At 46.7% G+C, this 25,120-nt stretch overlaps 1 protein-coding gene across 1 annotated transcript; it reads left to right on the forward strand.

Annotated features, from left to right (window-relative positions):
• Window positions 1-456: 456 nt before the first annotated feature.
• C1H1orf202 (chromosome 1 C1orf202 homolog) lies at window positions 457-7,431 on the forward strand. Its single transcript, XM_063608880.1, has one exon. The coding sequence runs from the start codon at window positions 4,832-4,834 to the stop codon at window positions 5,417-5,419; it is 588 nt and encodes a 195-aa protein (XP_063464950.1). The 5' UTR covers window positions 457-4,831; the 3' UTR covers window positions 5,420-7,431.
• The last annotated feature ends 17,689 nt before the right edge of the window (window positions 7,432-25,120 follow it).

Genomic DNA, 25,120 nt, shown 5'->3' on the forward strand with positions numbered 1-25,120 from the left:
TGCATATGGTGCCAATTTCTGGTAGCTTCGCCCCATCCTCTTAATGTGAATGTGGGCCCTTAGCTTGAGTTCATCCATATTGCTTTGTTCCCCTTACTGCACATGTGTCAGGGGATGGAAATTTCCATTGCGGGCATGTCTGGGCAAGTCACCCATGTAGGCTTTCTTGTCTGTGCAGCTGTGGGCATGTCTTAGACAAGCCCCGCTGTGCAAGTTCCCTTATCTGTGCCTTCAGGCTGTTCTTTGAAAGGATTCAACTGAGGACCCACCCTAACTGCCTGCCTGACCGGATTTTTTCCTTTCTCCTTTCTCAGTGGGGATGAGGTGGGGGGACAGTCACTCTGAATCCTGCCAACTACACTGGATATGTCAACTTAAAAGGAAAAAGCAGAGGCAAAACTAATATAAGTAGAGAGTTGATTTGGGCCCAAGCTTGAGAACTGCAATCTGTGAGCATAGATTCAAGTTGTCCTGAAGATACGCTCCAATTAGCAGCAGTTGCAAGTGGGTTTTTAAATGGAAAGAAGGCCAGACGCAGTGGCTCACACCTGTAATCTTAACACTTTGGGAGGCCGAGGTGGGTGGATCATTTGAGGTCAGGCTTCCATGGCCACCAGTTTGGCCTCCATGGTGAAAACTGCCTCTACTAAAAATACAAAAATTAGCCAAGTGTGGTGGCGGCCGCCTGTATTCCCACCTACTTGGGAGGCTGAGGCAGGAGAATGGCTTGAGCCCAGGAGGCAGAGGTTGCAGTGAGCCAAGGTCACGCCACTGTACTCCAGCCTAGGCGACAGAGCAAGACTGTCTCCACAGAAAGAATAAAAAATAAAGGGAAAGAAGAGGCAGTTCCTAAATTGTTACCAAGAATTTGCACTGCAGTTGGCTGGGTGCCGTGGCTCATGCCTGTAATCCTAGCACTTTGGGAGGCCAAGGCAGGCGGATCACCTGAGGTCAGGAGTTCAAGACCAGCCTGGCCAACATGGTGAAACCCCGTCTCTACTAAAAATACAAAAAAAAAAAAAAAAAATTAGCCTGGCATAGTGGTGGGCGCCTGTAGTCCCAGCTACTCAGGAGGCTGAGGCAGGAGAATTGCATGAACCCAGGAGGTAGAGATTGTAGTGAGCCGAGATCGTACCACTCCAGCCTGGGCAACAAGAACAAAACTCCTCCGTCTCAAGAATAAATAAATAAATAAATAAATAAATACAATAACATTAAGCTATTGGTTGGCCATACATTGTTCTTTGTATCACAAATTCCAAGAACATGAAGATGAAGGGTGAGGCTAGTCAGGAACAAAGTTAAATAATTGCCCCCAGGCATGTGTAGGAGCCTGGGATGATGCAAAGGGTCCACAACTGAAGTCCTGTAGCCTTGTGGATCTGGGCCTGCACACCTCACATAGCCCAGACATCTCTGAGCTACATTTCTTTTCTTAGGTATAAGGATTATTTTGAGCTGGTTGTTTTGAGAAACAGCAGAGACAAGAGAAGCTCTGAAAACAGGAGTGGTTACCCTTTTGTAAGAGAAATTTACATTTGTAAAAAAAAAAATACAGGTGGGCCTGGTGCCTCCCGCCTGTCATCTCAGCACTTTGGGAGGCTGAGGCGGGTGGATCACCTGAGGTCAGGAGTTCCAGACCAGCCTAGCCAATATGGTGAAATCCCGTTTCTACTAAAAATACAAAAATTAGCTGGGCATGGTGGTGCGTGCCTGTAATTCCAGTTACTCGGGAGGCTGAGGCAGGAGAATGGCTTGAACCTAGGAGGCAGAGGTTGCAGTGAGCCGAGATTGCGACACTGCACTCCAGCCTGGGCAACAGTGCGAGACCATGTCTATAAACAAATAAATAAAGAATCTCCATTTGTAAGAGTGTCTTCCTCCTGGTACTAGAAAGAGGAGGATGATTCTGCATCACTGGAGACTCTGATTATTGGAGAAGGCACTGATTTAATCTGTATAACAAATCTTGCCCTCTTTTACCCTTTTCATCCCAGGCACTTTCTCTTTCCTGGCCTCAGCTCTACCCTTCTATCTTTGGTTCAGCTGAAGATGGTAAGGCTGGATGTGGTGGTTCACGCCTGTAGTCGCAGCACTTTGGGAGGCCGAGGTGGGTGGATCACTAGAGATCAGGAGTTTGAGACTATCCTGGCCAACATGGTGAAACCCCATCTCTACTAAAAAAACAAAAATTAGCCTGGCGTGGTGGCGTGTGCCTGTAATCTCAGCTACTCAGGAGGCTGAGGCAGGAGAATCACCTGAACCCAGAGGTGGAGGTTGCAGTGAGCTGAGATTGGTGCGCTCCAGCCTGGGTGATAGAGCAGGGGGCAAAAAAAAGTATTGGAGCAGGAACTAAAGGAAGTAAAGCACAGTTGAAGAGGGCCAAATGGGCGACTTGAGCGATCCAAGTGCACTGTTCAGCCTTTGACTTGGGGCTTTATACGTTGGCATGCTTCTGGAGGGCTGTGTTCCTTCTCCCAGTTCCTCCCGTGGGGTGGGCTGTCTGCGCGTGTGGTGGGCTGCATGTCGCGCTTGAGAGCAGGGGCTGCATGCGCAATGCGTTTACTGAAGTTGTGTGCATACTCATTTGAGTCAGCTGAGTGTTCCTAGAAGGTCAAATACCAGTTAAACTCCGCCGCTTTGCCTCTTAGTGCACATACTTGAGCCTACTCGCCCAGCTCCTGAGAACTTACTCGCAGGCTGCTAATCACCAGCATCAGGTGTTTTCTACCTATTGGGAGACCGCCTTTTCCTGGTGCCTGCTGTGACCAATTATTATTTTAGAAAGAAAGTATAACAACCACCTGACCATCACCTGGTGGTTGTCTCACGTTCCTGGCAGGGGCGGTCTCCTGCTCTGCTCATGTCTGCCTAGCTGCCTATTCTAACAAGCAGAGGTTGATCCCTACTACTGGGAGTGGAGTCTGTCAGGAGAAAGACGGGAGACACATGTGGGGATGACCATGGAGGACCCAAGATTTCCAGAACCCATTTCAGGTCTTGGGCATCCTCAGTAGAGTTCACTTGTGGGGGATCCCAGAGCAGACACTCAGAGCAAGGTGGAAGGACCAGGCCCAGATGGTCTTGGGAGGGTGCTGAGTACACGGAAGAGCTGATGAAAACAGGCACCTTTAAGGCTGGGTTAGGTCATCCAGACCCTCCCTCTGGGCCTCTGCCTCTTGATTTGCCCTCCTCAGGGGCCCTGCCCATCCGGAACAGGGCCAGCAGCAGAGCCCCTCAGCACCACTGCTCTGTGCATGAGTTGTTAAGGAGAAAATAAGACACGTAGGGGCAAACCTAGGAGCGTGAAGTCATTTTCATTCTTGTGAAGAAGGAACCATGGGCACAGGCTTGTCCCCAAATCTTCTACCTTGCTCAGGGCACAGCGTGTTGGTCTGGACTAGATGATGTAGTCACTTAAGGACCATGAAAGGGAATACAGAACGGACACAGCTAAGTAGATGTGTTCCTCCCAGGGCTGGCCCAGGGTCTGCTGCAGGGCCTCTCCCGAAGGACAGGGACAGGGCTCACAGTTGGGCCTCACTGGTTGGCCTCATGAACAGTCCTGCATACGTCCTACAAGCTTGTCAGCGTCTGGAGATACTCTGTCAGCTCTTCTTTTCCAAGCAATCCCCAGTCTTGTAGGAAATGCTGGATTTCCTGGTCTTCGCAAGGAATGGCTCAATTTCATGCTTTTCTGCCAGAATACTGGGATGGACAAACTTGAAGTCCAGTTTCTTCATAAGTGTCTATCCAGTGATAAAATTAATTTCCCATTTGGTAGGAGGGCAACAATTTCATTAAAAAAAATTATTTGCATCAATATTTGCATTGTATTTTAGTGCATAGCATGAACCCTTCATCCCACTCACTCTCCATGGGGAGGGGGCCCCACGGAGTCAGCTGCCAGAAGAGCTTTGGATACTGCCCTGCCCCTCCCTCCAGGGCTGTGCCCAGAGTAGCATTTTTTTTTTCTATGCCGTGACATTTTTTTGTGTTTTTTGTAGAGACAGGGTTTCTCCATGTTGCCCAGGGTGGTCTCAAACTCCTGGCCTCAAGTGATCTGCCCACCTTGGCCTCCCAAATTGCGGAGATTACAGGCATAAGCCACCACAACCAGTCCCCATAGCAGCTATTATTATTTAACTTTGCTTTGAATTGGAGAAAATTAATAAGCACGAAAATATATATAAAAAAGCAGAAAAAAGGAGTATTTCTTTTTTGTATTAGTTTTACAACATTTCTTCAAAAATCTTATGTTTGCAATCAGAAAAAAAATTATTTAAAAAAAAAATCATAGTCTTACAAGAAAGAGGCCTTTGAGTGAGGCGAGATGAAGAAAATTAGGTTTTGAGATCTTTCCTGAAACTCTGGTTCCCTGTTAACAGAAAAGTGCTGAGACCACCTGAAACCAGTTCACAAAATATAAATCTCCAGCGCAACACACGCCTGAGGCTGAAACCCACGCCTTGACCCAGGGAAGGCTGCGCAGCCCCCTGCTCGTGGACGCTGTGTGTCTTCGTGAACCAGGAGTTGGGCCCCAGGAACTTCCAAGATTCCTTCTTGTCCAGGTGAGGCCATATGTGTAAATCAGTTCGCAGCGAAATGTGGCCGACTTATTTGAGGGATTCCTTGGGTCGCTGGATTCTGGTGACCCCGTCCTTGGCAGAGGGCGAGGGCTCTGCTGGGCATTGTGGGGTCACCGTTGGGGTTTCCTGGGCAACCCAAGCGCGTAGAGGGGGCCTGTGGGTACATTCCCGGGAGAGGACGCGAGGGGCCCTTTGGAGTCCTGGAGGCGGCAGCGTTGTTGTCCAGCCCGACGGTTCCCGAGATGTGGGCCCCGCGCTCCGAGAAGAGGCCTGCGCGGGCCATGGCGGCCCCCCGGGTTGGTGGCCCCCGGCGCGGCGGCGCGCAGCACGAGCTGCTGGAGAAGGCGGCGCGCCTGAAGCGGGGCCCCCCTCCGCGCGGGGATCCGGAGGCGGTCGGGCGGCGCGCGGTGGCCGGCGACGGCGGCTCCTGCTCTGGGTGCTGGTGCTGGCGGCGGCTGTTCCGCGGCCCGCGCAGGAAGCAGCTCAGGCAAGCTCACGCGCGCGCAGGCAAGGACGCCCCGGAGCGCGGTCTGTGGGGCCCCTCGAGCCTGCAGAGGCTGCTTCAGAGGCTGGCGACGTGGAGGCGGCGCTACCTGCGGCGCAAGGAGCGGCCGGACCGGCTGGAGGAGATCCCGCTGCTGGTGCTGGACCGCGCGCAGGGCGGCCACGAGGCCGCGGCCGGACCCCAGAGCAGCGTCCCCGGGCGGCCCGCGCAGGCCGCTCCCGCGCGCCAGCCCCGCCGCCGGTCAGCCACGAGGAGCCGGCCCCGCTTTGCGCCCCCTGTGCACGCTCAGGATTGTTTTTTTTTTTTTGGTCAACAAAAGCAATAAATGAAAGTAAACCCAGCACCGTAGGAATGAAAGCACATGCAATGTTGGGGGGATGTGCATGGAAACCAAGGGTTATCTTGAGGTTCGCAGCGAGCTAAACGAGCCGCGTCCTCCTCGCAGCCTCTCTTTGGTCCGAGGGCCTCGGAGCAGTAACTAAAGCCTGCGGGTGCCGCGGAGCCCTGGGTTCCCCCCGCTGCGCAGTTGCTGCGGGCTGGGAAGCGCTGAATCGGGGGCGGATTGTCTCCTCCTAAACACTGCAGGGGAGAAGGTGGGAAACGGTTTTCAATCTCTGCAATGCCTTTTTTTTGAGACAGGAAAAAAAAAAAGACCGTGTTGCCCGGGCTGGACTCAAACTCCTGGCGTCAAGCGATCCTAGGCCTCCCAAGCGCTGGGATTGCAGGCGTGAGCTACCACGCCCCGTCAAAAAAAAAAAAATCGTTTAAAGCAGGATGCTGAGCTTCACATCCCACTTTGAAGTGAGCGAACTCTACTTTTATGCTTTTGTTGACAGGCATTTAGGAAGGGTGGCTTGGGGTGGGGGTGGGACAGGGGAGTTTGGAAACCAGGGCTAGACTTAGAAGAACAAAGGGAAAGGACTCCTGGAGGCTCCCAGATGGGTCTTGAACGTCTTCCTTTTCCTCATCAATAAAAACCTGCTAATGATACTCTGGCTCTACAGACTCGTGAGGATGAAAGTAAAATAGTAGAAGTGAAAGTGCTGTGGGGACTCTGAAAGCGCGACACACCTTACAGGTAGTTACTAAACTGTGATAATGGTCTCTCCGCAGGCTGTTCCCAGACTAGCATCCACACCTCCCTCTCCCCTCACTGCCTCATGCGCCAAAGCTGGCAAGCTTTTCACTAGCTCACCCTTTTCTTCTTTTTCTTTCCTTTCCGTCTTTCTTGAGACAGAGTCTTGCTCTGTCGCCCAGGCTGGAGTGCAATGGCGCGATCTCGGCTCACCGCAACCTCCGCCTCCCGGGTTCAAGCGATTCTCCTGCCTCAGCCTCCCAAGTAGCTGGAATTACAGGCATGTGCCACTATGCCCGGCTAATTTTGTAGTTTTAGTAGAGACGGGGGTTTCTCCAGGTTGGTCAGGCTGGTCTCGAACTGGCGACCTCAGGTGATTCACCTGCCTCGGCCTCCCAAAGTGCTGGGATTACAGGCATGAGCTACCGCTCCCTGCCCAGTTTACCCTTTTCACTAGCAAGCTAAAAACGCCAAACTGCGAGCCTGGACGCTCTCCACTCGATGGTGCAGCTGTTGAAGCGGCTTTGGAGTCCCTGGCGCCTTCCAGGCTGGGATTTCCCCTCCCCGTTGACCTAGAGAGTCAACGCTGGGGAAGGGGCCAGCGTTTAGGGAGGTAAAGGTGGGAAGATTGTTGGAGGCCAGGCGTTCAAGACCAGCCTGACAACATGGGGAGGCTTCCTCTCTACAGAGAAATTTAAAAATTGAGCTGGGTGTGGTGGTGCGCGCCTGTAGTCCCAGCTACTTGGGAAGCTGAGGTGGGAGGATCGCTTAGGCCCCAGTGTTCAGCTGCTGTGAGCTGTAATTGTACCACTGCACTCCAGCCTGGGCAACAGAGCCAGACCCTGTCTTAAAAAAAAAAAAAATCACTGGGGGAAGGGTGGGAGGTGGAGGATCATGATGCCTGATACTTGAACAGTGAACCTAGGAAGATGAAAAACAGAAAAACCAAGGTATACACTAGAAAGCTGAGGCCAGGAGCCGGCGCCCCATAGGGAAGAATTCTCTGTAATTCTGTGACTTGGGGTTGGTTAGGTGCATTTTGTATTTCTCCTAGCTTCTTTATTCTTGTCATTGCCCAGATAGATGAAATTGCTTTGTAGGTCTGTGATAGAGGAAGGCGTTTTTACCAGAAAAGCCAGTAAACCTCATAGCCCCATCCTTAGGAGGAAGGCCATCCTCTTATCCTGTCTATAGCTGACTGGGCGGGGGGGGGGTCCCGTGATGCCTGAATTAAAAGCTGTTCTATAGGTAGCAGCCCAGTTGAACCCTCTCTGCTTCGAGGGGTTGAAGCTAAGAGGCCGGTAAAGAAAAGACTGCTGGAAGAATGCCCAATTGCTGAATTCTCAAATCCTGGAATAGAGGTGCTGTTGAATAATGTGTAAGAAATTCCACCTATTTAATGTTTTCTGGGTTTGTTTGTTTCCGAAAGGAAAGAGACAAACTACAGTTAATTCTCTGACCCTTAATTTATTTGAATGTAGCCGTGCCTTTTTGTTTCGACTGTCTTGTGGCCCTCCGCGGTACTTCCTCTTCACTAGGCTGAGGAAATTGGCCTAGATTGTGTCTCGGCCTGTGGGGACCCCTCTCTACTCACACACACACACACCCAGGCTTGGTGTATAAGCCCGTAGCATAATGTAAATGCTCAACTTATTTAGAGAATTTATTAGGGTGGTTTCACGTGTGTCCTCTGTCTTCCTAGTTTCACTCTTAGGTATCCACACAAAGCCTTACCTTTTTGGCACTGTGCTGTCGGCCTTCAATTGGCTCCTCCTGGCTGTTGATTAGAATGGCTCTCTCCCAGGGCAAGAGCAGAGTGGTAGCTTCTACCAGATTTGCTGGGTTGATACACCAACAGATGTCTCCCACTAAGGCCCCAGTTCAGCAGAAGCGTGGTCCTTGGATGCAGAGAGAGCACCCAGGCTGCATTGCATCGCTGGGGTTGAGTACCTGCAGGTGGTCCCTTCTGCCACTGCCCCCTCCCTGCCCCACCTCCACCCCCAAGCTTAGGAATTTGCAGTATTTCACGGTGACAACTTTGATCTCTGATCTTGCAGAGCTGCATTAGGACCAGCATGGGACTTTTTCTTACTCCCATATCCATCTTCTTTCTAGCTGAAAACCGGTTTAAAAAACCAAGAAAAATGTAGTGCCTCATTATTCAGCCATCTGGGGTTGAGTGTTTTCTGGTGTAGATATTCCAGAAACATGTCTCTTGGCCACAGGAGGTAAGTCAGGTTGAGTTTTTGTGTTAGTCAAGCTCTTTTAGTTTCCTCTTTTAGAGACTTTTCTATCTAGCCTCAGATTCCTTTAAGGTAAAGTTACCTTAAAGGGGGGCCAAGCGTGGTGGCTCACACCTGTAATCCCAGCACTTTGGGAGGCCGAGGCAGGTGGATCACGAGGTCAGGAGTTTGAGACCGGCCTGGCCAACATAGTGAAACCCCATCTCTAGTAAAAATACAGAAATTAGCCAGGCGTGGTGGCCTGTGGTCCCAACTACTCGGGAGGCTGAGACAGGAGAATTCGCTTGAACCCAGGTGGCGGAGGTTGCAGTGAGCCGAGACCACACCATTGCACTCCAGCCTGGGTGACAGCGTGAGACTCCATCTCAAAAAAAAAAAAAAAAAGGAATCTAGGGGAAATGTGTTTATTATAAGGAAACACTGTGCTGAAAATGGGGCTAGATCACAGCCCTGAGGCGTGCTGGAGCTGAGTCCTCCTGTGGGCTGAGCCTCCCTCCCTGCTCCCCGTGCAGGCCTGTCCTCTTTCTCTCTTCCCATTGATAATCGATCACTCTGTATCCTCCCAGACAGATCTGTCTGAGGGATGTGGTCTGATTGACTTTGGTAATTACCACCATTGCTGTTGGTGAAGCCAGGCTACTTTCGTGGCTGTCTTCCTGGGGTCTAGCTGCCTTTGGATCAGGGGTCCTACCCTTGGTCCAAACCCCTAGTTAAGAGAAGCCTAGTACTGCTTTCCTGAAAAGGCAGTGGGGGCTGTGCTGGGTGCTGCAGAGTTTTCATTAGAATAGACTGTTGGGTAAGACAGGCCCCGTGATTGACATGTTCAATGTGAGTTAGTAAAACTCATGGCTATCATTGTGTTTAAGCCCTGAGAGGTGCCCAGCCAGAAAGAAGGAGGATGCCTTCAGCAGTTCTGCACCCTGAACTCTATGAGATGGGGTTTCTAGAACTGCTTCTGCCGTAACAGGTGGCTTGGCCCTTCCATCTTGCTTCCCCTCTTTCTAATTAACAATAAATTTTGGCCAGGCGTGGTGGCTCACACCTGCAATCTCAGCATTTTGGGAGGCCAAGGTGGGAGGATTGCTTGAGGCCAGGAGTTTAAGACCAGCCTGGGCAACATGGCAAGACCCCATCTCATTTTAAAATAATCAACCAATCTTTAACTATAACAATGACAGCATGACTCCCGTGTCCACTGGCTGTTCTTAGGTGATCTGCATATAGTTTTGTGAGTTTGACAGGACAAGGAGTCTTACTATGTATATATATATTTTTGAGACAGAGTCTCACTCTGTTGTCCAGGCTGGAGTGCAATGGCGCCATCTTGGCTCACTGCAACCTCCGCCTCCAGGGTTCAAGTGATTCTCCTGCCTCGGCCTCCCGGGTAGCTGGGACTACAGGTGTGCACCATTATGCCTGTCTGATTTTTGTATTAGTAGAGACGGGGTTTCACCATGTTGGCCAGGCTGATCTTGAACTCCTGACCTCAGGTGATCTGCCCTTCTCAGCCTCCCAAAGTGCTGGGCTTACAGGTAGGAGCACCGGCTCTTACTATATTTTAAAATAAGAATACAAGGCTCAGAGAGGTTGTACTAACTTCTAATGACCAAACAGCGATTTGGAAATATTTCTTATTTCAAGTCCAGTGCAATTTGTGGATCAGAAAAGCTGTGATGCCAGAAGGCCTTTGCAAATAGGAAATCATGTTTATAAATTTCTGGTACATGGTTGGTGTGCTTATTGAGTGAATGAGCCAATGAAAGTACCTCAGGGAAATTGGGAAACCTTCCTTCCTTTGAAAACTCTTTTTTCCCCAAAGGGAGAATGTCATCAACTTCAGAGCTTGAAGGCAATTCTTTTTCTATTCCACATACAGCAGGAAAGACACCAAAGGCTATGTCACACAATTCTGAGAACCCATTAACTCCACAAAGTGAGACAACTTGGTACATGAGAGTTTCTTTCTTTTCTCAATATGGTTTATTTAGACTTCTGATCTTGAAGGAAAAGAAAAAGTACTATCTGTGCTGAATTAAATGGATCTAGCCAGCTTGTGGCTGGGGATGAATGAAGGGCCTCGGACTAGCAGGACTGGGGCTCCCCACTGACTATGGGACCCAGGGCCTGGTGGGCCTGAGCAGTCTTGCGTGGTGGTCTTGGGGACCTGAAGGAAGGGGCTTGTGGGGGACAGGGAGCCCCATCTCACCTCACCCCCCAGTGTCTTCGTGAAGAGGGATGTCAGCCTCTAGCAGACCAGTATCCTAAGTATCTGGGTGGTAGTGGCCGGCAGAGGGGGTCACTCATGTGGGAATGATGGGGCCAATCTACGATGCTGGGGTTCCTTGGAGAAAAGAATTCAGGAGACACTTTGAACTGTAGCGTCTGAAGGAAAAGGGGAGGTTGGTGGTACGCTGGGTTATCACTGATGAGCTCAAGAGGAGAAGCCTCATCTCTGCCAATAACTGGTCAGAGTGCTTGCTCTGCCACGGTCCTCCAAGGTACATACATACCTAGGGCTAAGTCCTGGTGGTGAGGCAGGCTTCTGCCCCTGGGGAGAGAGGTAAGATTTAAGGCAGCCCAACATTTTTATTTATACAGGTACTGGTAGACCTTAGTTTACACAGCACTAGGTTCCTAAGAATTACTATGTGACTTGAATTCTTCTTTTTTCTTTTCTGTTTTTTTTTTTTCTTTTTTGAGTCACTTTCTTTTTTTGTCACTCAGGCTGGAGTGCAGTGTTGTGATCTCAGCTCACTGCAACCTCTGCCTCCTGGGCTCAAGCGATTCTCCTGCCTCAGCCTCCCGAGTAGCTGGGATTACAGGCGCATGCCACCACGCCTGGCTAATTTTTATATTTTTAGTAGAGACAGGGTTTCACCATGTTGGGAAGGCTGGTCTCAAACTCCTGGCCTTAGGTGATCCACCTGCCTTGGCCTCCCAAAGTGTTGGGATTACAGGCATGAGCCACCATGCCCGGCTGGTCCATTCCTTCTTCAATGGACATTTGGGTGGTTGCTTCTACCTTTTGGCTATTGTGGATAATGCTGCTATGAACATGGGTAGACACAGATCTCTTCGAGGCCCTGCACTGAGGAACTGCTGGGTCCTATGGTGATGCTGGGTTTAATTTTTTGAGAAATCGTCCTACTGTTTTCCACAGCAGCTGGACCATTTTACATTCCCACCAACAGTGAACAAGGGTTCCGTTATCTTCACATCCTTGCCAGCACTTTTTGTTTTTAGCACTTTTTTTTTTCTGTATTTTTGGTAGAGACGAGGTTTCACTATGTTGGCCAGGCTGGTCTTGAACTCCTGGCCTCAAGCAATCCACCTGCCTCGGCCTCCCAGAGTGCTGGGATTACAGGCATGAGCCACTGCACCCGGCCCCAGTCTTCTCTGGAAACCTCTCTGAGAGTCCCTCCAGTGGACTCCACTCATGTCTCAGTGGCCAGAACACACTCACCTCTAAACCAGACACAGCAGGGGGAATGGGATTAGCACTAATGGCCTAGCAACACTGACCTCTTCCCCTGGCCTGGAGAGAAGGTCAACTTCCCAGTCAGAGGAACAGCAGAGTAAGATTGGGGTTTGAGAGAATTCCAGTTCTTGCAGCTTGTGAGCGGTTTGACTTTGGAGGAGTGATTCAGCCACGCTGAGTCTCAATTCTGCAGCTCTAAAATGTGGATAATATCTATATAGACTAGTATGAGGACTACATGAAGAAAATGCACATGAGAGGGCCTGGCTCACAGAAGGTGCTCACTTTTCCATTTCTTACAAGGTACCCAAGATGTGAAAAAGACCACAGGCTTCAAAGTAAGACTTGAGTTCATCTCCAGGCTCTTTGCCTTACCCAAGGCCAGTTATTTTCACTTCTGAGTGAGGTTTATATGAGATGACGTAAAGGTGGGAAAGGTTCTCAACAAATCCTGTTTTCCCTCCTTTGAGGCTCATAGGCTTTACCAGAGAATTTGAGATGAAACGACCAAACAGGGAGATGTAGACGGGTCTGGGAAGAAGCTTCCCATGTCTGCTAACACAACTCCCCTCCCTCTCCAGCCTTCCTTATGTTCCTTTAAGCATGGGTGGCAGGTATCTGAGTCAGAAGCACCCAGGAAGTTGCTTGGCCTGGCCTGGTGGCTCATGCCTGTAATCCCAGCACTTTGGGAGGCCAAGACAGGAGGATTACCTTGAGGCCAAGAGTTTGAGATCAGCCTGAGCAACAGTGAGACCCTGTCTCAAAAAATAATAATAATTAGCTGGGCACGGTAGTGCACACTTGTAGTCTCAGCTACTCAGGAGGCTGAGTTGGGAAGATTGCTTGAGTCAAGCAGGTTGAGGTTATAGTGAGCTATGATCATGCCATTGCACTCCAGCAGCCTGGGAGATGCAGCAAGCCCCCGTTTCCAAGAAAAGCATATTCCTGGGCTCCCTCCAGGCCTATTGACTCAGACTATTGGGGAGATAATGCCTATTGGAACCTGTGTTTTAAGAAGCTTCCCAGATGATTCTTAGGGATACAGTTTGGGGAACAGTGTGGAAGGGGTAGGAATTGTAGGGGAATAGCCTCAGTGGACCACTGGCTAATTCTCTTCCGTCCCCAAGGCCCACCTCCTGGGAAAAGCAGGCCTTTTCCCAAGGCTATGCCAAAAGTCTGCAAGCTGCCTGGGCACCTCTAGGCAGAACCAGTAGAAAGCGACTGTGGGGACCAGCAACATAGCAGGAAACTCAGATTCACAGAGGGGAAGTGTACTTGTTCACCTGTCAGGACTGGGACTATATCAGAAATTTCCTGTCTTCTATAACACCAGTAAATGGGGTTCTCCATGAAGCTAATGAAGTGCGAGCTCCACGGCCCTCACTGGCCAGGGCCCTAGAGTTCCAGGTGGGGAAGAGAAGCCTGGTGGCCATCAGGAAGGCTTTCCATGTGCACATTTCTGGTAAACTGCTTAAAGAGGTCCTAAAAACAAAACAAAGGGCGGGGCATGTTGGCTCGTGCTTATAGTCCCAGCACTTTGGGAGGCTGAGGTGGGTGGATTGCTTGAGCCCAAGAGTTCAAGACCAGCCTGGGCAACATGGTAAAACTTTGCTTCTACAAAAAAATGCAAAAGTTAGCTGGGTGTGGTGGCACACACCTGTAGTCCCAGCTACTTGGGAGGCTGAGGTGAGAGAATCACCTCTGAGCCTGGGAAGTCGAGGCTGCTATGAGCTGTGATTGTGCCACTGTGCTCCAGCGTGGGTGAGGGAGTGAGACCCTGTCTCAAAACAAAAGAACCTGAATGTCTGAGACTCCAGAAATTTGTTTTAATTTCTTTTCTCATTCTTAGACATGTATTGACTTTCATGTTGTGTGAACTGCAGACCATTCATCCTGCACACCAGTGATCTACGATGATTATAAACTTAAGGCTGTTCCTTGCTCCCAAAATGCCCTTTTCTGAAGCAGCAAAGTGGGGAAGGGAAAGGCAACTCTGACACAGTGGCAGCTTCTAAGCATACTACCAAGCAAACCATCCCCAAAACAATCACCAATTATTGTGTGGTTTATAACAAGTAGAAGCAAAATATATGACAACAATTACACTATGAATGGGAGAGAGGAAACTGAAGTATACCATTTTAAGGCTCTAAAAATACACATGAAATATTAATAGTAAAATATTTGAATGTAGATAGTGGTAAACTAAACATGCATACTGTAAACTGTAAGCAACCACTAAAAAAACCCAACAAAGATACATAACCAATAAAGTAGATATAATAGAATACTAGAACATACTAAATCTAAAAGAAGGCAAGAAAAGAGGAACAAAAAACATAGAGGAAAAATTGTTAAAAAATAGTTGGTAGATTTAGACTCAATTGTATTGATAATCGCAGTCAACGTAAATGTCTAAGAACTCTAACTAAGAGGCAGAGATTGGGCCAGGCGTGGTGGCTCATGCCTGTAATCCCAGCACTTTGGGAGGCCGAGGTGGGCGGATCACTTGAGGTCAAGAGTTTGAGACCATCCTGGCCAACATGGTGAAACCACGTCTCTACTAAAAATACAAAAAATTAGCTGGGCCTAGTGGACCGCATCTGTAGTCCCAGCTTGGGAGGCCGAGGTGTGAGAATTGCTTGAACTCGGGAGGTGGAGGTTGCAGCGAGCCAAGATTACACCACTATGTGTCAGGCTGGGTAACAGAGTAAAACTGTATCTCAAAAAAAAAAAAAAAAAAAAATTGTAGAGATTGTCAGATTGAAATAAAAATGTAAGATCAAAATATGCTGTATTTAAAAAATGCACTTTATAATGATGTCACAGATTAAAAATGAAAGAATGGAAAAAACTGAAAAAACACTAATCATAAGAAAGTTGTGTCAGTACAGAAATATCAAAGTTGAGTTCAGAACAAGAAATATAGGCTAGGCGCGGTGGCTCACGCCTGTAATCCCAGCACTTTGGGAGGCCAGGGCGGGCAGAATATTTGAGGTCAGTAGTTTGAGTCCAGGCTAGACAACATGGTGAAACCTCGTCTTTACTAAAATACAAAAATTAGCCAGGCATGGTGGTGCATGCCTGTAATCCCAGCTACTTAGGAGGCTGAGGCAGAAGAATCGCTTGAACCCGGGCCTCAGAGGTTGCAGTGAGCCAAGATCACGCCGCTGTACTCTAGCCTGGGCGACAGAGCAAGACTCCCTCTCAAAAAAAACAAATGAACAAAAAAACAAGAAATATAACCAAGGATAAAGTAGAATTTCATAATAAGTAAATGGTGAATTTGTCAAGAAGACGTAATTCTAAATGTGTAGGCACCCAATAACAGAGATTCAAAACACATGAGGCAAAATTTGACAAAAACTCAAAATGCTGAAAATACTCCTTTTAAGATCAAAGTAGGCTGGGCGCGGCGGCTCATGCCTGTAATCCCAGCACTTTGGGAGGCCAAGGCGGGCGGATCAACTGAGATCAGGAGTTTGAGAATAGCCTAGCCAACGTGGTGAAACTCTGTCTCTACTAAAAATACAAAAATTAGCCAGGCTTGGGGGTGGTGGTGTGTGACTGTAATCCCAGTTACTCAGTTACTCAAGCAGGAGAATCGCTTGAACTTGGGAGGTGGAGGTTGCAGTGAACCAAGATTGTGCCGCTGTACTCCATCCTGGGCGACAGAGGGAAACGCCGTCCCAAACCTCCCCCTGGCCGCCTACCAAAAAATAAAAAATCTAGGCAACATTGTTTGGGAGGTCTTGGTCAAAGGTGTACACAAATTCTTTTTAAAGTTATATGGATTTGGGAGGAAGAAACAGAATTGTCATTTGCAGATGATACAACTAAGTAGAAAACGGCAAAGAATCTCAGATATGCTACTAGAACTAACAAGACAGCTTAGCAAGATCGTTAGATAAAACTCTGTCTATAAATTCAATTGCAACCACAGACTGGGAGAAAATATTTGCAAAACACATATCTGATAAAGGACTTGTGCCAAAATATACAAAGAACTCTTGAAACTCAAGAAAACAAACAGCCCAATTAAAAAGTAGGCGAAAGATCTGAATAGACACCTTGTTAAAGAAGATAACACAGATGGCAAATAAGCATATAAAAAGATGCTTAGTATCATATGTCCTTAGGGAATTGCAAAATAAACCCACTACTCACTTATTAGAATGAATAAAGTCCAAAACATTGAGAACACCAAATGCTGGCAAGGCTGCCAAGCAACAGGAACTGTCATTCGTTGATTTTGCATTTTGGGAATGCAAAATGGTATAGCTACTTTGGAAGACATTCTGGCAGTTTCTTATAAAACATGTTTAGTTTAATATGGTAAATTTATGTTTAAATTTTACTATACGATCCATCAATCATGCTCCTTGGTATTTACCCAAATGAGATGAAAACTTAAGTTCACACAACAATCTGCACATGAATTTTTTTTTTTTTTTTTGAGATGGAGTCTTGCTCTGTCACACAGGCTGGAGTGAAGTGGCACAATCTCGCCTCTTGGGTTCAAGCAATTCTCCTGCCTCAGCCTACTGTGTAGCTGGGATTTTAGGTGTCCGGCAACCACACGTGGCTAATTTTTTTGTATTTCTCGTGGAGATGGGGTTTCACCATGTTGGCCAGGCTGGTCTTGAACTTCTGACTTCAAGTGATCTGCCCGCCTCAGCCTCCCAAAATGTTGGGATTACAGGCATGACCCCCCCACTACCCAGTCCTGCACATAAATATTTACAGCAGTTTTATTCATAGCTGCAAAAACTGGGAAGCAACCAAGATGATGTTCTTCAGCAGGTGAATTGATAAACAAAATGTGGTCCACAGCCATATAATGGAATATCATCCAGTGACAAGAGAAATGAGCTGTCAAGCCACAAGACAAAGAGGAGCCTTAAATGCATATTGTTGAGTGAAAGAAGCTAGTTCGAAAAGGCTACATACTCTTTGATTCTAACAATATGACATTCTGGAAACGGCAAACCTATAACAGTAAAAAGATCAGTAGTTGCCGGGGTTGAAAATTGGGAAGGGATGAATGGGTGGAGCACAGGTGGTTTTTGGGGCAGTGAAACTACTCTATCATTTGTCATGTAGATATATGAACTATGCATTTGGCAAAATCCACAGAACTGTACAGCACAGTGAACCCTAATGTAAACAATGGACTTTAGTGAATAATAATGTGTGTGTGTGTGTATATGTGTATATGTGTGTGTGTGTGTGTGCGTGTATATATATATATATATATATATATATATATATATATATTTGAGATGGAGTCTGGCTCTGTCGCCAGGCTGGAGTGCAATGGCACGATCTTGGCTCACTGCAACCTCTGCCTCCCGGGCTCAAGTGATTCTCCTGCCTCAGCCTCCCGAGTAGCTGGGACTAGAGGTGCGCACCACCATGCCCAGCTAATTTTTGTATTTTTAGTAGAGATGGGGTTTCACCATGTTGGCCAGGATGGTCTCGATCTCTTGACCTTGTGATCCGCCCTCCTCGGCCTCCCAGAGTGTTGGGATTACAGGCATGAGCCACCGCGCCAAGCCATAATAATGTATTAATATTGATTCATCAATTAACAAATGTACTGCACTAATGCAAGATGTTAATAATAGGGAAACTGTGGGGAAGAGTGGTACGTGGGAACTCTCTGTATTATGTGCCCAATTTTTCTGTAAACCTAAATCTGCTCTAAAAAGTAGTATATTATTTTAAAAAGTCAATTGCATTTTTACATATGAGAAACAATGGATCAGAAAATATAAGAAATAAAAGATACTATTTATATTAGCAACAACAAAAAATGTAAGGATCCTAGGAATAAATCTAACAAAATACATGAAAACCCTTTATGGAGAAAGCTATAAAACTTTATTGAAAAACATTAAATATCAGTTCACATGGAGTGATATATATCTTTTTTTTTTTGAGATGGAATTTCGCTCTTGTCACCCAGGCTGGAGTGCAATGGTGCTATCTCGGCTCACTGCAACCTCTGCCTCCTGGTTACAAGCGATTCTCCTGTCTCAGCCTCCTGAGTAGCTGGGACCGCAGGTGCCCACCACCATGCTGGGCTAATTTTTGTATTTTTAGTAGAGACAGGGTTTCACCATGTAGGCCAGGCTGGTCTTAAACTGCTGACCTCAAGTGATCCACCCACCTCGGCCTCCCAAACTGCTGGGATTACATGCGTGAGCCACCGTGCCTGGCCAGAGTGATATATATCATGATCTTGGTAAAGACTCAATATCAGGCTGGGTGTGGTGGCTTATGCTTGTAATCCCAGCACTTTGGGAGGCTGAGGTGGGAGGATAGTTTGAGCCTGGGAATTCCTTCAAGACCAGCCTGGGCAAAAGAGTGAGACTCTGCCTCTACCATAATTAAAAACTGAAAAATATCATAAGGATGTTGATTCACTACAAGTTGATACATATATTCTTGGCCAGGCATGGTGGCTCATGTCTGTAATCCCAGCACTTTGTGAGCCTGAGGCAGGCAGATGACTTGAGGTCAGGAGTTTGAGACCAGCTTGGCCAACATAGTGAAATCCCATCTCTACTAAAAATACAAAAATTAGCCCGGCATGGTGGCAGGCGCCTGTAATCCCAGCTACTTGGGAGGCTGAGGCAGTAGAATCACTTGAGCCCAGGATGTGGAGGTTGCAGAAAGCCGTGATCGCACCACTGCATTCCAGCTTGGGTGACAGAGTGAAACTTCATCTCAAACAAGCAAACAAACAGAAAAACCAAAGTTGATATATATATGTATATATGTGTGTGTATATATATACATATATATATACACACACACACCAGAATTCCAATATGTGTACACATGTGGGTGTTTTACTTGAAAAGCTGATTCTAAATTTATATGGAAGAGTAAAAGATCAAAAAATAGCACGTAATAACTCCTGAATAAGTTAGGAGAACTTGCTCTACCACATAGTAAAACTTATAAACCTTCAGTAATTAAGATAGTGTGTCATTGGTCTGGAGAGAGTATTTAAATAGACTGATGGACCTACAGAGTCCAGAAACAGAGTCAAATATATATGGAAACTTGACTAATGGAAAAGTAGGAATTGTAGAACAGTGGCTAAAGGACAGACTATCCAGTGTATTGCGTTAGGACAAATAGTTATTCATACGAAAAAATTACATTGGCTCCCTACTTCACACACACACACAATCATTTGTGGTTGAATTAAAGACCAATGCAAAAGACAAAATACTTAGAAAAAAATATAGGAGGGTCAGGCACCATCGCTCATGCCTGTAATCCTAGCACTTTGGGAGGCCAAGGCAGGAGGATTGCTTTGAGGCCAAGAGTTCAAGACCAACCTGGCTAACAGAGCAAGACCCTGTCTCTTAAAATAAAAAAAAAAAAGAATATCTTTATGATTTAGAGGGAGAAACATCTCTTAAGATACAAAAATTATTTACTATAGAGAAAACTATTTATATATATATATTTTTTAAATTTTATTTTAAGTTCTGGGATACATGTGCAGAATGTGCAGGTTTGTTACATAGGTATACATGTGCCATGGTGGTTTGCTGCACCTATTAACCCATCATCTAGGTTTTAAGCCCTGCATGCATTAGGTATTTGTCCTAATGCTCTCCCTCCCCTTGCCCCCAACAGGCGCTGGTGTGTGATGTTCCCCTCCCTGTGTCCATGTGTTCTCATTGTTCAATTCCCACTTATGAGTGAGAACATGTGGTGTTTGGTTTTCTGCTCCTGTGTTAGTTTGCTGAGAATGATGGTTTCCAGCTTCATCCATGTTCCTGCAAAGGACATGAACTCATTCTTTTTTATGGCTGCAAAACTATTGATATTTTTGACTGCATTAAAATGGGCTTCTGTTTCTCAAAACACCTTAAAGACAGTGAACAGACAAGTTTCAAACTGGGAGAAAATATTTGCAACTACAGAACTGTCAAAGATTAGTAGTCAAGATATGTGAAGAGACCCTACAAATAAGAAGTAATAAGTAATCCAGTAGAAAAAGGGACAAAAGCCTGGGTGAGGAGGCTTACGCCTGTAATCCCAGCACTTTGGGAAGCTGAGGCAGGTGGATCACTTGAGGTCAGGAGTTGGAGACCAGCCTGGCCAACATGGCGAAACCCCGTCTGTACTAAAAACACAAAAATTAGCCAGGTGTGGTGGCGGGCGCATGTAGTCCCAGCTACTCAGGAGGCTGAAGCAGGAGAATTGCTTGAACACGGGAGGCAGAGATTGCAGTGAGCCGAGATTGTACCACTGCACTCCAGTCTTGGCGACAGAGTGAGACTCTGTCTCAAAAATAAATAAATAAATAAAATAAATAAATAAATAAATGGGCAAAAGATAAGACAAACGTTTCACAGAAAAAGAAAACTTAAATGGCCCAGAAACATATAAAGAGTCTAAACCTTATTAATAATCAGGAAAATGTAAATCAGAAGCACAGCTAGATGCCAATTTAATACCTACCAGATTGGCAAACATTAAAGACTTGGTCAGCATCAAGTGGCAAGGATATGGAGTAATGGAGACTAAAAGTTTCTGCTGGTAGCAGTGTCAAGTGTTACAGCCACTTTGGAAAATAGTTTTGATTGATGCTATGAAGCGGGAACTGTCAGATGATCTTTTAAATAATATATCTGGCAGGGTGTCAAGGGCTTTGATTTTTTCATCATGCACGTAGAAGAAAAGTGCACAGTCTTCTGATCTTATCTTTTCTTTCCTTCCTGTCTCCCTCCCTCCCTCCCTTTCTTTCTTTTTTCTTTTTTCTTTTTTCTGGAGATGGAGTCTCACTCTATTGCCCAGGCTGGAGTGCAGTAGAGCGATCTCGGCTCACTGCAACCTCCACCTTGTGGGTTCAAGCAATTCTCCAGCCTCAGCCTCCTGAGTAGCTGGGACTACAGGTGTGTGCCACCATGCCCGGCTGTTTTTTGTATTTTTTGGTAGACATGGGGTTTCACCATGTTGGCCAGGCTGGTCTCAAACTCCTGACCTCGTGATTCATCCTCCTCGGCCTCCCAAAGTGCTGGGATTACAGGTGCGACCCACCGTGCCTGGCCTCATCTGTCTTTCAAGTGTGTGTAACTTTTAGGAATATGAAGATGTCATTTACAACATTATAACCAAGACAGCAAATTATCAAGACAAGCAGGCAGATAGAGGTTCTTTTTGGAGGTTATTTTCGCATGGTTATTTGCACAAATATTTTTATTTATCAATTTATTTCCTAGAGTTGTAGGAGTCTAACAAGACCCTATTGCTCAGAGTTGCAAAGAGTGATGAATGTACACATACATATCCACTCTTCATAGAACAAGATGGTTTTTATTTGAAAGTTCTTAACCAAATCAATCAGATTCTTTAAACCACTTTTGTGATGCCGAGTGTCATCTTTCCCAGTGGCCGCGTGGGTGTTGAGCACCAGTTTTGATCTCTTTGACTCTTTTAGTTAATTGTAAAAAATATTTTGAAGGCCAGGCTCTAGAATTTCATCATACAACATTAGAAAAGAATAACTAGCTTGTGGAGCTGTTTGATTAGAAGATGGAGAGAGGGCTGAGTAAGACTTCATTTAATAAAAGTATAATGTCTTTTTTTCTACTTTAATAAAATTAAACCTGCACTTTCCTTACCATCTACCAATCCCATGTCTAGAGAAATCATTACATCTGCAGCAGGAGATATGCATGATAATGTTCATAGGAGCATTGGTCATAATAGCAGTAAAAACTGGCAATAGTCCAAATATCCGTTAGAGGTAGAATGTATGCATAAAATTGTGGCATATTAGTCCAACAGAATACCATACAGGCCGGGCGCAGTGGCTCACGCCTGTAATCCCAGCACTTTGGGAGGCCGAGGCAGATGGATTAGCTGAGTTCAGGAGTTCAGGACCAGCCTGACGAAAATGGTGAAATCCCGTCTCTACTAAAACTACAGAAATTAGCCAGGCGTGGTAGCGTGCACCTATAATCCCAGCTACTCGGGAGGCTGAGACGGGAGAATCGCTTGAACCTGGGAGGCGGAGGTTGCAGTGAGCTGAGGTCGAGCCACTGCACTCCATCCAGCCTGGGCAACGAGAGCGAAACTCTGTCTCAAAAAAACAAACAAACAAACAAACAAAAAACAAGAAAAACCCCACTATGTAGCAGTGAAAATGAATGAACTACAACTATACATATAATATGCATGAATTATAAAAATAATGTAAAAATTTAAAAAATAACTGAAATTTATGATTCCATTTCTATAAAGTTCAAAATAGGCAAAACCAAATCATATAGTATTGTCCAGGGATGCATATGTAGGCAGCAAAGGAACGATTACACAAAACTAGGATTGTGGTAACCCTTCCAGTGGGGGGAAGAGGAAGTGGCTGGGGAAGCCTACATGTGCTGCTGATGTTCTAGTTTGTACGCTGAATGGTTGTTCAGGGAGGTGTTCGTTTTATCACTTTTTAAATTCTACATATACTGGCCGGGCACAGCGGCTCATTCCTGTAATCCCAGCGCTTTGGGAGGCTGAGGCGGGCGGATCACCTGAGGTCAGGAGTTCGAGACCAGTTTGGCCAATATGGTGAAGCCCCGTCTCTACTAAAAAAAACAAAATTAGCTGGGTGTGGTAGCACGCGCCTGTAATCCCAGCCACCCGGGAGGCTGAGGCTGAGGAGAATTGCTTGAACCCAGGGGGCGAGGGTTGCAGTGAGCCAAGATTGTGCCATTGCACTCCAGACTGGGCAACAGAGTGAGACTCCGTCTTAAATAAATAAACCAACCAACCAACATATACATTCTCTTGCATACATATTTCACAAGGCGTTATTTATTTATTTATAGAGACGGGCACAAATTCAGGTGAGCTTGTAGACTGGGAGATTGCCTAAATTGTCTCTGTATTTTCACTGAAGCGTAAAGCGAGGTTCTCAGCAGAAATGTGCGGGGAACGTGTGGGAGAGGTGAAGACGGAAGCTATGAGTGTCATCCAGGAGAGCAGAAGAGCAGGCTGACAAGGGACTATAGTAAACCATGGCGTGGTGTCATGTGCCCATGTGAGGTTTGTGGACAGGATCAGTAAACTGTAATCAGTCAGCCTAGTTGTGTGGTTTTTCTTCAGCAGCATTCAGCTCATCAGGCGCAGATGCAGAGAGGTCTCAGAACAGTACAGGGTTTGCCAGGCTATTAAAATGGAGAAAGGGGCATAGATCTAGAGGGTACTGAGAAGGAAATGATTGAATCATTGGCCATGGAATTTAGGCTGAGTGAAAAGAGAAACGAAGATGGGAGGGAGGCGATGTTAGGATTGATGGATTTGGGATCTTGATAAGTCGAAGACTTTTGGAATGTAGGGTACTAGCATGAGCTGGGAAGTTCATGGTTAGTGATGCTTAAAATTAAGATTTTTAGAAGTGGTTTAGAATGTTACTAGTGATGGGCCGGGTGCGGTGGCTCACGCCTGTAATCCCAGCATTTTGGGAGGCCGAGGCGGGTGGATAACCTGAGGTCAGGAGTTCAATACCAGCCTGACTAACATGGTGAAACCCTGTCTCTACTAAAAATACAAAAATTAGCCGGGCATAGTGGCGGGTGCCTGTAATCCCAGCTACTAGGTAGGCTGAGGCAGGGGAATTGCTTCAACCTTGGAGGCGGAGGTTGCAGTGAGCTGAGATTGCACCATTGCACTCCAGCCTGGGCAACAGAGCAAGACTCTGTCTCAAAAAAAAAAAAAAAAAAAAAGAATGTTACTAATGATGAAAAGTTGAAGCCTTCAAAGAATGGCTGACATGAGATCAAGACATTGAATGGTTCTCAACTGAGGTCAGGCCTGCCAATCCCCTGCGGGATGAAATGTGGGGGATGCACAAGGACACGGGATGTTGCAGACTGTGGAGGGGGTAAAAGGCTGGTAACGTGCAGGGAGGGTGCAGAGATGCCATTAGGCTCATATTGCGGAGGATTGCCTAGCACGAGAATTGTCTTGCCCCAAATGACAGAGCCCCAGTTAAGAAACACCGGGCTAGGGTATTGGACAGATCACCTACATGAACGTAAGTGGAGAGTGAGGGCAGGGAAATGCTGGAGACAAAGACAGTATGAGCAGGAAGAGGGACAATGAAGGGGAGTACCTGGTAGAACTGGCTAGCACAGGTTTCACTGGAGCTGGAGGTTTTGAAGGGAAGAGGAGAAATTATTTCGAAGCAGCAATTGGGAGATGGAGGGTACACTTAAGGAGAGAGATTCTCAAGGGACAGCCAGGTTTCGGGTAAAGCAGAAAGGTCAAGAAACATTTGAAAAAATGGAGTCTTGGGTCATTTGCCTGTCACAGATTGAGAGTTCCAGAGGGCACATTGGAAAGGGGGGACAGTAAGGATGAATAGGGGTGCCGGCCAGATAAGGGCATGTAGAGTTGTTGGGGATGAGTCTGGGGATGAATGGCCTGGGGGGCTTGAGCTTTCAGTGATGACTCAAGTGAACAGGATGGCCGCCTGAAGCGCCTGGCCTTGGCGGTCTCTCACAGGAGGTTGGATCTCATTTGGACAATAGTCCAGAATCCTTAGTGCCTGGACCAGGGGCTTCTAGGTAACTACTCCCTGCAGCAACACCAGAGGGTTTAAGTTCATGGTTCATGTTTATTGGGGTGGGTAGTCCTCGAATAATTTATATAGCTTGAGTCAAACCCAGTAAAAATTTAGAAAGTCTTACTGCACCTCTACTGAATTTTGGAGGGGAGTCACCTAGCAGGTCCTTCAGATATTCACACGTCCAGGCTGCCTGACATTAACTCATCCGGGAACCACGCAGAACTGAGTCTTATGAAATTCAGCAGTGCTTCTTAAACATGGATGTACTCATAAATCACCTGGGGATTTTGCTAAAATGCCAATTCTCATTTAGTAGACCCGGGGTGGGCAGATTTGCCGTTTCAGAGAAGTATATGCTCGCATGGAAAGAAGAGATGCTTTAGAATTGGCTGAGTTCAGATATGGGCCTTCCCTATGCCATCTGTGTGGTCTTGGGCTAAACATCTCTCAACTGTCTTTATGTAAAGCAGGAATGATGTCATAGGCTGTTGTGAGAATTAAATGAAATAATGTGTGTAGTACTCAGCATGGGCCCAAGCACAAAGCAGAGGTAAAGATTTTCTTTTTTCTCTTTTGTCTTGTCCTCAAAACCCACAAAGTGACCTTCTGTGGATTATCAACTGCTTGCCAGG

Source organism: Pan paniscus, chromosome 1 (genome assembly GCF_029289425.2).
Source record: "Pan paniscus chromosome 1, NHGRI_mPanPan1-v2.0_pri, whole genome shotgun sequence".
In the NCBI taxonomy this organism is placed as follows: domain Eukaryota; kingdom Metazoa; phylum Chordata; class Mammalia; order Primates; family Hominidae; genus Pan; species Pan paniscus.